The sequence below is a fragment of the Ictalurus punctatus genome, chromosome 6 (genome assembly GCF_001660625.3).
Source record: "Ictalurus punctatus breed USDA103 chromosome 6, Coco_2.0, whole genome shotgun sequence".
In the NCBI taxonomy this organism is placed as follows: domain Eukaryota; kingdom Metazoa; phylum Chordata; class Actinopteri; order Siluriformes; family Ictaluridae; genus Ictalurus; species Ictalurus punctatus.
In genome coordinates, this window is record NC_030421.2 from 3,693,687 (window position 1) to 3,706,263 (window position 12,577).

Sequence of the window (12,577 nt, forward strand, 5' to 3'; positions counted from 1 at the left end):
ACAGTGATTCCATGGGCATCTATATTGAGTAACAGCCTGTAATTTTTGCAGCTATCTTCTTCGCTTGCTTAGGCTTGTACAGAACGAGCTCTTCAATCATTTATGGGCCAACGACAAAGAAATCATCAGAGTCTCGGAGAATCCAATAGGAGTACATATCAAGCAAACTATTCAAAAGAAACTTTTCTTCACCAATGGCACAAAGAGAGTATCATATACTGTATACAGAGGCAGATATTGACATGTCATATCTGCTAGGAATATTTGATATTTTATATACAGTGGTAAAATTATTAAAAGGTTTTAAGGAGGGACGGTGGGATCAGACGAGAGGGTTCCCGCTGGTTTAATGCTGATGGACACAGAAACTCCAGGGACTCAGAAAAAAGCAACATATAATTGAGTTAGCTAGATAGATATCTGATATACTGTATAGTGTAGCCCTCCAGCGTCAGGGGTTCGATTCCTACCATGGCCCTGAGTGTGCGGAGTTTGCATGTTCTCCCCGTGCTGCGGGGGTTTCCTCCGGGTACTCCGGTTTCCTCCCCCAGTCCAAAGACATGCATGGTAGGCTGATTGGCGTGTCTAAAGTGTCCGTAGTGTATGAACGGGTGTGTGAGTGTGTATGTGATTGTGCCCTGAGATGGATTGGCACCCTGTCCAGGGTGTACCCCGCCTCGTGCCCCATGCTCCCTGGGACAGGCTCCAGGTTTCCCTGGATAAGTGGAATAGAAGATGGATGGATGGATGGTTGTATAGTGTAGCATAATTAATGTGACATACAAGTAAAAGCAGTTTTTCAGTGCTAATCTTCAAAACAATTACAAGAGAACAACTTCTACTTTTTATCCAGTTATGGTTACATTTAATGGTGTGGAACGTCCACGAAACATGTCGGTTCCTGTCATCATCAACTTCTTTTTTTTTTCTTTTTTCTTTTCGACTTTCTTGAAGTCAGTAAGATAAAAACAAACACAAAACGCAGTATCGAGAAAATGTAAAGCACAAGTGTTCCATCTTAAAGACTTTTCTGGGTCTTAAAGTGATAGGTTTACTTCTAACTCTGACTCTGACACTGGAGACTCCTTCCAAATAAAGTCTCTTCACAGAAAACTTCAGCATATCTACAATTACACACTGTTTGTGAATCTTTGGTCCCAGTGTGAGCTGTGTACTATAGGAATGATAATCTATTAGAACGATTCCCTTGCATCCACAGTCATGTCAAGTAAAACTCCATATACCTCCACAGATCTCTCTCTCTCTCTCTCTCCCTCTGTCTCTCTCATACCCTCTACATAGTGTTAGCAGCTGGTTGTAAAATAAATAGAGGCATCCTGTTTACAGCAGACATTTCTAAAACTTTCACTTCCTTCATTGAGACACCGGAAATAAGTGTACTGTTCCTTTAACAGCCATTAGACCCTGTTATATGATGCTGAGTGGAGCTTTTCAGCTCTCAGTGCCCAGTCCAACATCAAAACCGTGCGGACATGGGATTAGACGAGGAGGACAAAGACACATGTGACTGTTAACAATCTTATTAACAGTTTACTCTTTATGTGATTATGAAGGTAGGGTTTCTTTTTCTTCTTTTTCCATTGCTGTCTTTTTTAGTACTCGTTTGTGCAGCCTAACAGCACTAACATTAGATAAATGCTCACATGATAGACAAAAGACATTATATTTTTGTTTAGGAGTACTTTAATCATCTGAAATGAGTAAAAGTAAATATTAACATGGTGGTGATGCAGAGAAAGGCTAAGTCCGTGCTGAAAGTTGAGCAAACTTATAAAGACCTACGAAAAGGATTTAAAGCATTACAATCTGAAACTAGATGCTGCTAGATACTAATAATGAGTTCAATCAAAATCGGTTAATCAATCAATTGTATGACGTATTGTTAATTATTACTTGTACGTGCAACATTTATTGTTGCTTGTGAATCTTTTGATTTTTATTTATGTATTTATTTATTTATTTATTTATTTGTAACATAAGGCACCTGCGTTGCACATTTTAACATTTCAAAAGTATTTAAAGAGGCAATATGCATAATACATGAACATTTTAAATATCTTGCAGTACTGTTTAATACTTTTGGTTTTAAAAGAACTTCTTAATGCAGGCTTGTCGAAGGGAGTTGCAAAAAATCTAAATCAATGTGAGATATTTCTGTAATGTTGTATGGTGTGAAAGTAAAGTTGAGATTTTATTCTATCTCCAGAATAAAATTTTTTATTTCCATTTTGGCGTGAACAAATATTAATTTTAAAAAAAAAAAAACCTGAGAACCGTGTTTTTTTTTTTTTTTTTTTTTTCAAAATTAGTACGTAAGGGTTCGAGGCTTTTGAGTAGCTGTATAGCTGTAAACTTCTGCATTTCATGATGTATTTGGTAAATTTGTTACATCGAAAGTTACATACGCACAATAAATAAATGAATGAATAAATAAATAAATAAATACATAAATAAAAGACTAAACATCTACTCACATCTAGAGGCCCCAGAGGCTCTGCGTGTGACCTTTATCCCACGGCAATGTAATCATCTACCACTGGGTCAAACGCAAACAAGAACACAATAATACATCCTTTTTGACATTAAAGTTGCTCGTTGAGTGATAATAAATCATGAGTTAATCTGATTTCAAATGACCGATCAATCACACATCTCCTTTAATTAATCAAACATGTGAACGTGTGTATCTGAGCAACTAGCAGATAGATTCTTATTAAAAAGTCTGCTACTAGGTGCGTTTGAGTTAAATATTCTCCTTCTTTTTGTTTTTGTCTCTCTTTCTAAACCGTTGAACATATAGACATAGATATTTATTCATGAAAATTAGTTCTTGATTTTTTGAGACTAGATGGGACTTCAAGGTTAATGGAAATAACTAGTACAGAAGGTGTATATCCACTAGCGTAGCATCATGGTAGCACCTGGAAAGGCATTGTTTAGTCCAGTAACCATTTGTTATTTGTTACTTAGCAGGACAATTTATCATATAATATATATATATATATATATATATATATATATATATATATATATATATATATATATATATACACACACACACTCTTATAAACAAATTTGAACTTTGTGACACACCTACCTGTTGTTGAATTCACATTTTAAACAGAAAATAATACAAATTTACCGCTGGCATCAGTGAAATGTAGGGCATATGCTTGTTTGTGTATGATGTAGGATGAAATTTCGATTTACGCTGCCCTAGGAGAGAGTCTCAACACATACATTAAATAGGCAACTATATAGTAGATACAGAGGATAAACACACGCTTACTGATGGATTACAGATGTATATCTTATATAAACATGTGTATATTAAATTCAGTTTCGGCTTGGGTTACTAAGTTACCCAGTTTTAACAGGACATTCGGTCTCAGGTGGAATACCATTTGTATTTTTCTCACAGCACGGGAACTGTCCACCTAAAGTTTTCAGGTTCGTTACATATTAATATGAAAACATCTGGCTTCCTTGGGTTAGCATTTTATGCCAGAAATATGGTCAAAGAACTCTATAAAAGTTAGATTTTACAATGCCAGGATATACTCGCGTATGTACACATGCCAAAACTGCGTCTGATACATTATTATATTATTATAAGCTGTTCTTCTGTAATTCATGTGTAGGATTAATAACATCTGCAGTAATTACATTATTTGTTGCGCGTGAAATTTATGTGTCACTTCACAAGTATTTGACATTTAAGGTGGGACTGTTTTCCCCATGACTGATTAACTTTCGTCCTTGGACTATGCATGAGACACATTGTGTGTCAAGATCGAACATGACTTGCATACTCGAACATGACTTTTAACTTTTAACGGAAGTTACAGTACAGTGGATATATAAAGTCTACACAACTCTGTTCAATTTGCAGGTTTTGTGATGTAAGAAGCGACACCAACGTAAATCGTGTCTGATCTTTCTCCACCTTTAATGTGATGTTCAAAATACAAGTGGAAAAAAAAAAAAAAAAACATTTTAGGGGGAAAACAGAAAGAGAATAAACTTACAGTAACCTGGTTGCCTAAGTATGCGCATGGCTTAACTAATTCTGTGTTAAAGCACTTTTTACTCGTAATACAGCTCGCTAGTCTTTTTGGCTAGGGGTCTACTGATTTGGCAATTTTATTCCACTTTCTTGTAAAAAAAAAAAATACTCCAGATCTACCAAATTGCAAAGGGATCTCCTGTGCACAGGTTTTGGTAAGATAGGATCTGGGCCATCCAAAATGTTGAACTTTTTCTTTCTTTCTTTCTTTCTTTCTTCCTTTATTGAATGGGATTGGGTCATTATCGTGCTGGAAAGTGATGTTTTTCTTCACCTCCAGCTGTCTAACAAAGGTCTGCAGGTGTTGTGCCAAAATAGATTGGTATTTGGAGCTGTCCATGATTCCCTCTATCCTGACTAGAGCCCCAGTCCCAGTTGAAGAAAAGCAGCTCCATAGCATCATGCTGCCACCACCATGTTTCACTGTGGGTATGGTGTTCTTTGGGTGATAAGATGTCTTGTTTTTGTGCCAAACATATATTTTTTAAATTATGCCCAAAAAGTTCTACCTTGGTCTCTTGGTACCTTGTTTGGATGGTTTTTTTTGTGTGTGTGTGTTTGTTTTTTGTGAGAAAGGGCTTTCATTCAGCCACCCTACCCCATAGCCCAGAGATGTGAAGAATAGGTGAGATTGTTGTTACATGCAGGATTGACCAGTATTTGCCAGATATTCCTGCAGCTCATTTAATGATATCATATGTCTCTTTGGCAGCCTCCCTGAGAAGTTTTAGCCTTTTTGTCAGTTTTGGAAAGACATCCTGCTCTTGGTAATGTCACTGTTGTGCTCCATTTTCTCCGGATGTTGAAGATGACCTTCTGGAAAACTTTCCTACCCCTCTCCTGATTGATCCTGTTTATATCCATTCGACATGTTCATAAACTCCTATACAAACTCATACATGAAATACATTCACTCTCTTAACTTTCCCTTTCCATATGCATCTCTGAATTTTTTAGGATACATGGAGCGAGGGTGAGACGTACTGAGCACCACGATGGACTGCGTGGACCAGAGTGAGCAGGAGAAGCTTATCATCTTCATCACCCTGCCGCTGTCCTCCATCATCATCCTCACCAACTTGCTCATCATCATCGGTATCGCCTGCAACAGACAGCTCCATGACACGCCCAATTACTTCTTCCTGAGCCTGCTGGTGGCAGATCTCTGTACGGGCCTCGCTCTGCCCTTCATCCCTCGCATGGGTCTCGTTCGATCGCTGAACTTTCCGTCTTGCCTGCTCGTACACATCTTCCCCAATTTCCTCTTCCTGTCCTTCCTCTTCAACCTGGTCATGGTGCACTATGAGCGGTACCTGTGCATCGTCCATCCGCTGCACTACAGCCAGTTTTGGGTGCACCGCTGCTTTCCGGTTGCACTTTTAGCTGTATGGATTCCTCCTCTCCTCTATGCTAGTTTACCTGCCTTCGGATGGAATAACTGGACAGAGAAACAACTTAACCTCAGCTTGGATGCTAATACATCCTACATTTTAAGAAAAGGTGAACCAGCAGTAAGTGAACATAACTGTTCAAACGATGAGCAGGATTACTGCTCCTACAAACAGATTTTTCCCAAACCATTCATCTATTTGGAAGTCTATGGGCTGCTCCTGCCTGCCATCTTCTCCATCCTGGCCATGACAGGCCGAGTTCTCTGGATTACACGAAAGCAACTGAGTGATATCTGTAAGCTTAATCGCTCTGTGATGAGCAGCGAGACCTCAGAACATGAACATCACCTCAATCTGCGCTACGCAAAGTGTGTCGCTCTCGTCTCGCTCACCTTCCTGGTCTGCTGGGTGCCCTACATCGTCTACCTGCATGTTTCCGTCGTGTTGCTTCAAGGAGGTGAGAAGAGGAGCTCCTCCCTCAACATCATCCTCTCATGCACGGGAGTCGGCAGCATGGCCGTCATTCCCATCATACTCAGTCTCGCCAACAGGCAGTACACAGAGCCAGTGCGCAATCTGCTTAAGAAAATCAGGACTCGCTGCGCTAGAATACAGGACTTAGGAGATCCTTCCTGAAAAGTTTACAATTCTTTTTTTTTTTTTTTCAAACAGCAATTGCACAAATGTCTTTCCTTATGAGTGAGTTACAGGAGGTAGATCTCGGCAGAGAACAATGTAGCTCAGTGAATTTCTTCGCTGATTTGTACTGTTTTATTTCCTTGTCAGGTTGTTAAGTAGCTAGAGGGATAACTTTCTACTGCATTCCAGTACTGTTTTCATAGTTCCTAATGGGATTTGACCCAGTCATGATCTAATGGTTTCCAGTCATGATCCAATGGGTTTAATGATTTGCAAGACTCCAGGCATTTTTTATTTAATTACAGAGCCAGGATATATATATATATGATCTAATTTAATGAAATTTAGTAAGATTCTACCTAGAATGTAGAGTATCTTGAATACTATGTTAGTGATTTCCTGTAGTGATCTATAAAGGATCTTTAAAGACGTACAGGATCATTATAGATTGCAGCAAAAATGTCAGAAGTACATTAGGGCCATTAAATTCCAATTAATAAACGAATAAGTTGGCCATCACAAACACATATAACAGTGAAACGCTCACTGATCACCTGATGAACCTCCAGGACCTTGAACACGCTGTCAACATTACACGGAATACACTAAATATATCATTACGCAGCATTACACAAGCAAGGAATCCTTGTTAACAGCTAGATCGAAATTTAGTTTTAGTCTTTGGATGAAAATACATGATAGTTTAGTCACGTTCTAGTCATTTGTTTTTTCTTTGTTGTAGTGATGAAAATATACAGCAATTTAAGTCAAATAAAACGGAACAGTCCCTGGCATTTTTCCTCAAATTTCACCTATATTTTAATTCATACTTCCCAAAATACGAATGCAATAATCATTTTATGTCCTTCTGAAATGGAACGCCAGGTCTTTTTTACTGATGCACATTGCCTTAAGAGCAGAATAAAGCCTTCTTTCACGTGAGTTGGCTAAATGAATGTCCTGAAGGGAATAAAACTGAGATACAATCATGTGATTGTAACTCGTTCACTGGAAACAAAGCCCATTTAATGTTAATTTAGTCATTTGTTATGCTGCATATATTTAATAAAAGTAAATTATTCACAAATTAACGCGTCATTTGTTCTACCTAGCTAGCAGTATATTAGACTAACAAGACAGACACTATGAGGTTTTTCCTTTTAGGCAAGGCAAACGTGGTCAAAATATTAACGTTACCCAGACCATTTAGGAGTCTGTCAGCTTCTGGAACCACAATGACTTCAGTTTCTCATCCTAGAAGGAGACAGGAGTCTATCTAGCAGAGCTTGCTTCTTAAGCTTAATCAATGAATTCCCTTGTAACTGCACAAAGATGAGGCGAAAAGACCTCGCCTCTGTCCAGTCAAGCATTCCGTCTCATTTTTATTCACTGAGAATTTCAAAAAATAGCTTTACAGTTCATCACGTATTTTTAATATAACGGATAATTATTATTTTGTTACAGATAAAGAGGTATTAACAAAATGTTTTCATGAAAATGGACCCTCTGCCAGGAAACAGCAGAAACCTGTAATAGTTTGTATGATTTTTTTCTTCTTCTTGAGATTAGTTCTTCCATGAACATACCACTGTGAGATTTGACAAAATGTAGCTAGTGTGTCGATTCCTTTGTGATAATAGGCTTTTTGCGAATAGATTATATCAAAATGAACTCTATCTACAAATCACATGCTGTTTACTTTGTTTTCAAATGTTCTGGAGTTATGTATTTCATTCGAGCAATGGCTCATACTGCTTTCCCTCAGAAAGAACACACTCTGAAAGGTAATGCCGTCCCAATGAGAAGTATGATTTGACTAAATTGTGTTCGAATAACTGATGAAAACAAACGCGGTCCTGGGACGTGGAAGAAACCTCTGGAACCAACTGGTCCAATAAAATCACAGCTCTATTATACGATGTCGATCAGATGGTTGGTTGTGTCAGTCCCACACTCATCTGGATTTACTATTTTAACGTTTTTGTTTTTTTTTAAAGCATACATGTGGATCAAATAGTGAAACGAGCATGGTCTTTTAAATGATCTGATACGAATGTGAATCCATTAGATCTTAATCATCCAAGCACAGGAAATCTACATGAAGACATAACACATTTCTAGATCTATTATGAGCTGATGCATACTGCGTGGTGCAACTGACAGACCTGTTAGTATCTATGGTTTACACAAGGTGCAGCAGAGTTTATGTTGAGAAGAGAAAAGGAAGCAAAAAAAAAAAAAAAGCTCGCACACAGAGATGATTTTTAATCAAGTGTCAGATGTTTTTACCTCAAATGACTTCAGGGCATACATGTGGAGCAATTAGAGAAGCAAGTTTTATCAATCTTTTAAATGATCTAATCTTAATGTGAATGTGACCTTAAAATGTGACCTTCATCACCCACCGACAGGAAGTCTACAGGGTAACTGCACTACGTACATGGCCAAAAGCCCACATCCACATACCCACTCTTTACTGTTATAATAACCTCCAGTCTTCTGGGAAGACTTTCCACTAGATTTTGGAGCGTGCGTGTGGGAATTTGTGTCCATTCAGCCACAACAGCATTAATGAGGTCAGGCACTGATGCAAGGTGAAGAGGCCTGGGGTGCAGTCAGTGTTCCAGTTAATCCCAAAGGTGTTCAGTGGAGTTGAGGTCAGGGCTCTGTGCAGGACACTCGAGCTTATCCACTCCAATCTTGGCATATCATGTCTTGGCAAACCATGGGTAGTGGTAGCTCAGTGGTTAAGATGTTGGACTTCTGAGCAAAGTTCAAATCCCAGTGCTGCCACTGCTGGGACCTTGAGACGTCAACTTAATCCTCAACTGTTCAGTTGTATAAATGAGATAATTGTAAGTTGCTCTGGTAAGGACTAGTGGCAAATGCCATAAATGTAAATGTCTTCATAGGCCATGCTTTGTGCACAGGGGCATTGTCATACTGGAAATTGTAAAGCTACAGCACACAGAGACATTCAAACAATCATGTGCTTCCAACTTTGAGGCAACAATTTGGAGAAGAACAACATATGGGTGTGATGGTCAGGTGTATATATACTTTTGGCCATGTAGTAGAACAGACACTTAAGTTATCTTTAAAAAACAAACAAACAAACATGCAGTGTGTTACTGGCTGCTGTGTTTACGGACATTTGTAAGAAAACCAAAGTGAGTTGTCTTAATGACATTCACCCCGATTGGAATGAAATGCGTTGAGAGGCTGGTACTGCAACACATGAAGAACATCATTCCGGACACCTCAGATCCAATGCAGTTTGCCTAGAGCCACAATAGATCCACTGAGGATGAAATATTACACACGCTTCATACCACTCTGACCCACCTGGACAATAAAAACTGCTACGTGAGGCTATTATTTATGGATTATAGCTCCGTGTTTAATACCGTCATTCCAACCAAGCTGACCCACAAGCTGCTAGATTGCAACTGGATCCTGGATTTCCTCACCAACACACCCAGCACGTGTGAACTGGAAGAAAAACTCCTCCGCTCTGACCCTCAACACTGGCATTCCACAGGGAAGTGTTCTGAGCCCGGTTCTGTATTCCTTCTTTACATATGATTGTGTGGCTGTTCACAGCGCCAACACTATAATTACGTTTGTTGATGATACCACCATTGTGGGTCTGATCACCAACGATGACGAGACGACCTACAGAGAGGAGTGGACACTTTATAATAGCAATAATGTCACTTTATTGCCAAGCAATCGTAATTTTTTTTTGTAATTCTTGTCATTTCTACACACATACACGTGTGTACATAGCAGTGATGTATCTATTGTATTCCTGTCTTGTCTATAGTCTGTGGAGCAGCATTCAAGAAAGTTTTTCATAGTACTTCACATTTACATTCATGGTATTTGGCTGACGCCCTTATCCAGAGTGACTTGCATTTATCTCATTTATACAGCTGAGCGATTTAGGTTTAAGGGCCTTGCTCAAGGGCCCAACAGTGGTAGCTTAGCAGTGTTGGAGCTTGAACTTGACCTTCAGATCAGTAACCCAGAGGCTTTAACCACTGAGCCACTACTTCCCCACGTATACTGTGTACATGGTACCTCACCACATGACAGTAAGCGACTTTGATCTTTTTCTGGTAAAAGATATCCATCTCTGGTAAACCCATACTTGCCTCTAAATTTCCACTTTCAAACCATAGGAGGCGGAGCCAAGGTGGCCAGGTAATATTAATGCGTGCTGAAGAAAATAGTGTACATTACAGTGACCAAGTTTGGTCATGTTTATAGATGACAGTAAGTCACACTGTGTCTTAAACAACATCAACATCAAAGAAATCGGTGAAGAACTGGATGTGGTTTGAGGGGAACAAATGGATGATAGAGACGTTTACACTTGTTAGTAACTTCTGCCTTAGATACCAAAGATTTCTTGGCTACTCTTTCAGAGTTTTGAGTTTTGTTTAAAGAAGTTAGTCGCGAGTAAAAGAGATATCTGTGTGTCTTTGCCAAAAGGCTATGGAAAATGTTGTTTTTTTTTAAATTATTTTTTTGGTTGTTCATTTGTCATGTCAGGAAAATGACCTCTTCTTGACCATGTTTCATAACCAAAAATACCAGACTTCCTAGCAACAGTAGACGTCTGGCTTGTGAGACTACTTTCTGGCGGTCACGATGTTTCTGTCACTACCACAGAACTTTAACCACTGCCTTTGGTTATATGAAACCCAGCACACATGAGTTTATCGTGCAGTCACTAAATGATCACGACACACCGAGGAAACACTTATGTAATTATCGACCTGTAAGCTCTGTAAAAGCGAGATGGACGTGAGTAATGCGAGAAACGGTGGGAATTTGTGAGCTCCAGCTGCCGTGGTTAGTTTCAACTTCCCCTATCATGAGAGCAGCTTTTCTCAGAAACACTTCTGACGCATCCGCGTACGTTCCTGCCTTTTAATCCAAATACAGAGCGATCGATTGTACGAGTCTTGTTTAGTTTGTAAACCAGATGAAAAGAACGGAACAGAGAGGTAGAGAAAAGGAAGAGAGATGAGACCTTCAGTATAAACAATTATGACAAAACCATGACAAATGTTAGCGCTTTAATGGTTTGTGCTTTTCAATAGCTTTAGTATGCCAATGACCAAATACAGCTCTTTTATGTCTACGTCTTCCATTAAACATTCAAACTTCTACTTTCTGAGCGCCTCAGTTTTATTCAAACGAAAATATGTTACAAGAGTTTTCATTTTTTTCCATTTCATTGGGTCCGATGAGATAAAGCGAGACTAAATCATGAGGTTTTAGTCATAATGTTTACACTTAGACTTTAAGATGTATCTGACAGGGAAACTAGTGGGGGAGCCTGAAACGAGAATGTAATGCAGACTATTCACTCACTCACTCACACACACACACACACACACACACACACACACACAGATTCCCACAGCATTTCTCAACATCCTTCATTCCTTTTCTATTACACAAAATCAGACCATTCAATCATGCAATATGAAGAAACGTCAGTAAAAAAGCAGACGCTAATTTACTCTTTAATGTGTTGTTTAATGTTTGTGTGTTGATAACTTAAAAATGATTATAACAATGCTTCGTGTTCAAGCGTCCGTGTTTAAATGCCTGGTAGATATGTGTGTGGTAGCAGTGTTTCGTTAAATGGCCACTAGAGAGAACATTACAGATATCAGTAAGTAAATAAACAGGTTTTGGGCGTATATGGTGTGCAATTTTTGTTTCCTATTTCTCTAGGCTAATGTAGCTAACAAATAAGGTGAAGCTTAAAGCTATCAGTTTAGCATCGGAGAAATTGCACGTCCAGTTTCATCACACACTCATCTCAAACGAGTTCTCAAACATGTATGGTTTCTGACAATGTATATCACTGTTCTCTTCAATAAAATGACAAAACGGCTTCACAGAGCTCATTTTTTTAAATGGACTTATTCTGCTATTTTATTAGCAGTCGATACGGATAGATACAGATGGCTTGGCAGTTAAGGCTCTAGCCCTAGCACTGCCAAGCTGCCACTGTTGAGCCCTTGAGCAAGGCCTTTAACCCTCTCAGCTCCAGGGGGTGCTGTAATATGGCTGACCCTGCACTCTGACCCCAACTTCCTAACATGCTGGGATACGTGAAGAAGATAATTTCATTGTGCTGTAATGTACATGTGATTAATAAAGACTCATTATCATGAAGGTGAATCTGTAAAGATTTCAAATCAGTACTAACCTGGGGATAAAATGTTTTGGCTCATTGACTAAATTTCGCATAAGGGCAACATCAATTTCATGCAATTTATTATATAATTTATTTAGGCAAGTTCATTTGAAGCCAAACGTTTAGTTTATTTTAGCTCGTGATCTCTTTCCTGCATACAGTATGCTTACATTTCTCATTACACAGCATGTTCCCTCCCAGGACCTTACACAACACTTAACAACCTGTTTCACCGTT

At 38.8% G+C, this 12,577-nt stretch overlaps 1 protein-coding gene across 1 annotated transcript; it reads left to right on the forward strand.

The window, feature by feature from the left end:
* The first annotated feature begins 1,430 nt into the window (after window positions 1–1,430).
* gpbar1 (G protein-coupled bile acid receptor 1) lies at window positions 1,431–6,596 on the forward strand. The gene is made up of 2 exons (XM_017469168.3): window positions 1,431–1,574; window positions 5,045–6,596. Exon 2 carries the CDS (start codon window positions 5,083–5,085, stop codon window positions 6,112–6,114), a length of 1,032 nt encoding a protein of 343 aa, XP_017324657.1. The 5' UTR covers window positions 1,431–1,574; window positions 5,045–5,082; the 3' UTR covers window positions 6,115–6,596.
* Window positions 6,597–12,577: the final 5,981 nt, after the last annotated feature.